General features: G+C 41.3%; 1 protein-coding gene across 1 annotated transcript; it reads left to right on the forward strand.

Moving 5' to 3' along the window:
- Window positions 1-1,245: 1,245 nt before the first annotated feature.
- On the forward strand, window positions 1,246-2,276 carry LOC102767017 (isochorismatase domain-containing protein 1). Its single transcript, XM_006760058.2, has 2 exons — window positions 1,246-1,571; window positions 1,678-2,276. The coding sequence occupies exons 1-2, from the start codon at window positions 1,246-1,248 to the stop codon at window positions 2,180-2,182; spliced, it is 831 nt and encodes a 276-aa protein (XP_006760121.1). The 3' UTR covers window positions 2,183-2,276.
- Window positions 2,277-4,867: the final 2,591 nt, after the last annotated feature.

The following is a 4,867-nucleotide window of genomic DNA, read 5'->3' on the forward strand; positions in this document are numbered from 1 at the left end:
TTGTAATAAAAATACTTGTTCAATACATGTAGACAGATTCATTTGTGCATTGTCTTTAGGCTTTTCTCCAAGCTTATAGTCTTGGAATTCCCATATAGTTCACTGATATGCACATACAGATACCAGTAATATATATATATATAATTATATATATATGTATATTTGGCAAAGCATTATAGGACAAGGGCCATTGATTGAAATTATGCCTCAATTTTACAAATAAGGGGTGTTTCTTAAAGAATTAGGCATAGAACCAGACCCTCAGCTCCTGACAAGTGTTCTTATGGCTGCTCCAATACCTTCAGAGTGTATGACCCGAAATAGTGCCCCATTATAGCTATACAGTAGTTTTATGAAACTTCATTTAACCCCACCTTCAATCCCAAGCTCTGTGGTATTTGTCTCAGAGACCAGGCAGCACCCCCTCAGAGAGTGAAACTCCTGGGAGGTCATGGGATCTTGATCTCCCAGTTTCTTCACTATCACTGTTACAGCAAACGGTCAGGAATGTGGTGATGTCTGGGGGGAAAGCATGTGCTCTTGACATGTTTCCTTTTTAGAGAGAAGGCAGTAGAATTCTGGCCAGGTGTGTAGCCTCCAGCCCCCCACCTCAGCACTCAGAAATTGGTAATAATTGCACAACAGGGAGCACAGGTGTTATGTTGTAAAGTGCTTATGCAGTAGTATAAAAAAGAAAACGGAATCACTCTGGACAGTTATATGGGGGGCAAGAAAATTGGTTGACTCAGGTTAGTTGGCTAGAGGATGAATTTTTTCACGCTAGTATTCATTTCTCCAAATATTATAGTGTTTGCACAATAAACAATCCCAAACACACAGAGTGCTGGGCGGTTAGATTAGGACAGGAGAGAGAGAGAGAGAGAGAGAGAGAGAGAGAGAGAGAGAGAGAACCAAGATAGATACTAGTAGACTACCCATGGAAAAAATGTTTCTTGGTGACATACAGTGAAACCTTGATGACTGGGAACTTGAAAGCCAGAAATATTTTGACTGGAAGTTTCCCTCATAAGAATGGCAGGTTCATTGCCTGGCTTCTGCGCTGGTGTTAGAGAACAGCTGGCTTATTTCCCAGCAGCTTAGATGGGTTGTTTGGATCAAATACTGTCCAAAAAGCTAAGCTCCATGAGAAATAGGACAGTGTGTGGCATGGGTAGTCTACTAGTATCTATCTTGGTTCCTCCTCTATTTTGAAAAAGAGTGTAAAAATTTCTACGAGTAGATAATATGAAATTGAATAGGAAAAACTCAAATGATTCAATCCCCGTGCTCTTCTGCTTCTCGGTCTTTGCGCGGCCCTCGTCCGTGCCCCACGGCGCCGGCTGCGAGCTGCTCATCCAGAGGTTCCTCAGCCTGTACGGCGACCAGCTCGACATGCACCGCAAATTCGTGGTGCAGCTCTTCGCGGAGGAGTGGGGCCAGTGCGTGGACCTGCCCAGGGGCTTCGCGGTGGGCGAGCGCTGCAGGGTGCGCCTGGTGCCGCTGCAGATCCAGCTCACTACCCTGGGAAATCTTACACCTTCGAGCACCGTGTTTTTCTGCTGTGATATGCACTGGGCTGAGGGACACTCTCCCCCACACACACCCCGGGTATATGAATTTTGCGCATCGGGCCTCTAAAAAATATATATATATATATGTATGTTACTAATTATCTTTGCGGGGTTTTCGTTTGTGTGTGTGGTTTTCTTTCCAGTTGCAAGGGGCCCGGATTTTAGGAATTCCGGTTATTGTAACAGAGCAGTACCCCAAAGGTCTTGGAAGCACTGTTCAAGAAATCGACTTAACGGGTGTAAAACTAGTGCTTCCAAAAACCAAGTTTTCCATGGTGTTACCAGAGGTGGAAGCGGCGTTAGCAGAGATTCCTGGAGTCGGAAGTGTTGTGTTATTTGGAGTAGAAACTCACGTGTGCATCCAACAAACGGCCCTGGAGCTCGTCGGCCGAGGTATTGAGGTTCATATCGTTGCTGACGCCACCTCATCGAGAAGCATGATGGACAGGATGTTTGCTCTCGAGCGTCTTGCTCGAACTGGGATCATAGTGACGACCAGCGAGGCTGTTCTGCTACAGCTGGTGGCGGATAAAGACCATCCGAAGTTCAAGGAAGTCCAGAACCTGATTAAGGCGAGTGCCCCAGAGTCGGGTCTGCTCTCCAAAGTCTAGGACATTTGAAGGACTGGTGTGCCACTCACCATCAGGGGCAGGGCTGTAACCCGACAAGCTCTTGTCTCTACTAGAATTAAAATGTTAAGTCAAATATTGGCTCTTTTTTTGCGCCTCTTAGTAAAACTTAGTAAAAATGGTCTAACATTTGGGTACCAGCATTTAGTTACAAATGTCAAAGGCTTCAGGTGCTGCTTATCTTCTTTTTTTTTCTCCTTAATGTGCTCTTATTTATTTAAAAAAATTATAATATAGGTGCCTGTTTTGTCTATACCGTATACATTGATCATAACTCAAGAGTGCACACTCGTGAAGTTTTCTTATATTGTGCACTGCAGAGAAAAAGCTGTATTGACCATAGTTTGACTTTTGTATTGTTGTAACACATATGTTAAGACATTAATGTGGACTCAGTGCTTTTACTTTACAGGTTGATTGAAATAGGATTCTTAGATGAGATTTAAAAACAGGTCTCTGATTCATGTTATCCCTTGCCCTCATAATGCAGTCAGTTTACTGACTGAGTTGCATTCATCTAACCAGACGGAATTAGGTTGAGAAATTATATATCTTTCATGTGTATGCTAATTTTCTTATTCTGGTCACCATCACTAAGTCTCTGTTAATGTTCTCTTTTTAAATTGAGTCTTTTCCTATCAAGACTCGTTGGGTCATTGTTTTAATTTTGTAAACAGATGGGATGATTTGCAATGTCATATAGTTACTGGAGGGCTGTTTTAAAATCTTTGAGGTATTACCTTAGCTGACTATCTTTACAAAAATATCGAATATACCTTCTAATATGCATAAGATTTAGCAAAAAGTTAAAGGCTGGATTAAATGTCGTTTTCAAATGTTCATATTTTTGTTTGATATTTTCTCTACCTACCATCCACTTACATAGGTACCGGTAACGATTTGGTAGTATTAATTTCGTAGTCATTGCTATCCTTCAATAAATTTATTTTCATTAAATACTTAGTACAGGGTTTTAAAACTTTTTTTAAGTATTATGTGAAATATGGAACATTGCTGTCTTTTATATTAAAGTAATTAAAGAAAATGTAAAAAAAAAAATAGTGAAAGATCCCAAAGCCCACAAATCCCCTCCTTTCTGGGTTCCTGACATTTGTTTATATCATAACTTTTTGAAAAAAAAAATTTCCCTAAATTTTTAAGGGTCATAGATGATTAACAGGTAAAGGGGACCAGTTAGCACATTTCCCCATACTACAATCAAGTAAACAGGAATACTTACCCTATTTACTTAATACGTGTCCTTTCTGTGAGAGTAGGAGATGTCTCTAAAATTTTGTAGTTAGCCGAAACTCTTGCCAAAGTTTAATTTTCCATTTCTGAGTTTGAAAACTATCCAATCTAAATAGAATTGAAAAGTGATAAACCTATATTTTCATCCAATCAATAAAATGTCCTTTAGTATATAAAACTATTTTGCTTGATAGGTTGGATGCTTTGATTTATTATTATTATATTATTAATGGATTACATATAGAACTTTTAAAATCACATGCAAAACTATATTTTACTGAGAGATGTTACATATTAAAGCACTTTGTTGGATCAAGTTGAAGAATATGTATTTCCAACAGCATCAGTTCTTGTTATGCCCATCTTCTCATGGGAAGTGCCAGTTAGAAGTTTTGCATGAACCTCTTCTTATGTAGCCATCTCCTGCTGGAGCAGTCCTTCCTGGGGTCTCCATGGCAATACCACTTTTTGTAGCTTGAAATGAAGGTACTGGTTCTGTTTTATGCTGCACTTCACATTACGCAGTACTAGTCCTAGGCTTTGGGTTATTTTAAGCATCCATTCTGAACCCCAAATTATTCCTAAAGTCATTTGGAGATGGAATGCAAACCCTGCGGATCAGAAAGCTGACTGTGTTCAGGAAGTAGAGAGGCCCCCCAGGTGCTCAGCATACGTCCTGGTGTGTCCACTGGTGGGAACACAGTGGTTGCATCATTACAACAGTCAGGACCATGGCCTTCCATTGTGTGCTGTTACAGAGAGTAAAAGCCTTGACAATTAAGGATCTTCCCATTCAGTGAAACATAGATACGTTGTCATTCCTTCACAGCCACAAACAGCCTCGGCTAAGAGAGGAGTACACATGCAAAGAGGACATGGTAAGCCTTTAGAGCAGTGGAAGAAATTTTAAGAAAGCGTTGGCCTTAGCAGAAATGTCTCCAGGGCTGTAGGGGGTTAAAGAGGGTAAGCTTTAGAATTCATGAGTCACTCCCCCAGTTCTGATGGCTGGGATTTTCTGTTGTAGATCTTCTCAGGGCTGTTGGTCAATCTCAGAACCGTTGTGCCCTGGCTCTCCTGGCTTCAGTACTTGAGCATTCCTCGGTATGACTATGCGGTAAGTTCTCTCCTGTCCCTGTGACTAGTCCATCGTTCCCCAACTGGGACAAGCAGAAGCAGCCTGACCATCACATGTCCCCAGACATGAGCTGTGGAGGTCTCCCAGGGATTTTCTTTTAGGAGCAGTGATGGAGCCTTTCCTGTTAAATCTTGGGCCTCCCTGATGACCACCTGGCTTTCCCCAGTCACCCTGAGGTGTGAGGGAGGTGAAGGGTGGGGAGGTAGATCATAGCGAGGTAGAAAGCATGACGAATTCAAGATAATTGAACAAGATAATTGTATTTTAGTTTTATAAATAAG

This window comes from Myotis davidii, unplaced genomic scaffold, assembly GCF_000327345.1.
Source record: "Myotis davidii unplaced genomic scaffold, ASM32734v1 scaffold356, whole genome shotgun sequence".
In the NCBI taxonomy this organism is placed as follows: Eukaryota; Metazoa; Chordata; class Mammalia; order Chiroptera; family Vespertilionidae; genus Myotis; species Myotis davidii.

What these genes read in the sequence shown, in the direction of transcription:
- LOC102767017 (XM_006760058.2), top strand. Translation starts at nt 1,246, where the DNA reads ATGAAATTGAATAGGAAAAACTCAAATGATTCAATCCCCGTGCTCTTC. An exon ending in TTTTTCTGCTGTGATATGCA is followed by an intron (nt 1,572 to 1,677) that starts CTGGGCTGAGGG and finishes CTAATTATCTTT; the next exon opens with GCGGGGTTTTCGTTTGTGTG.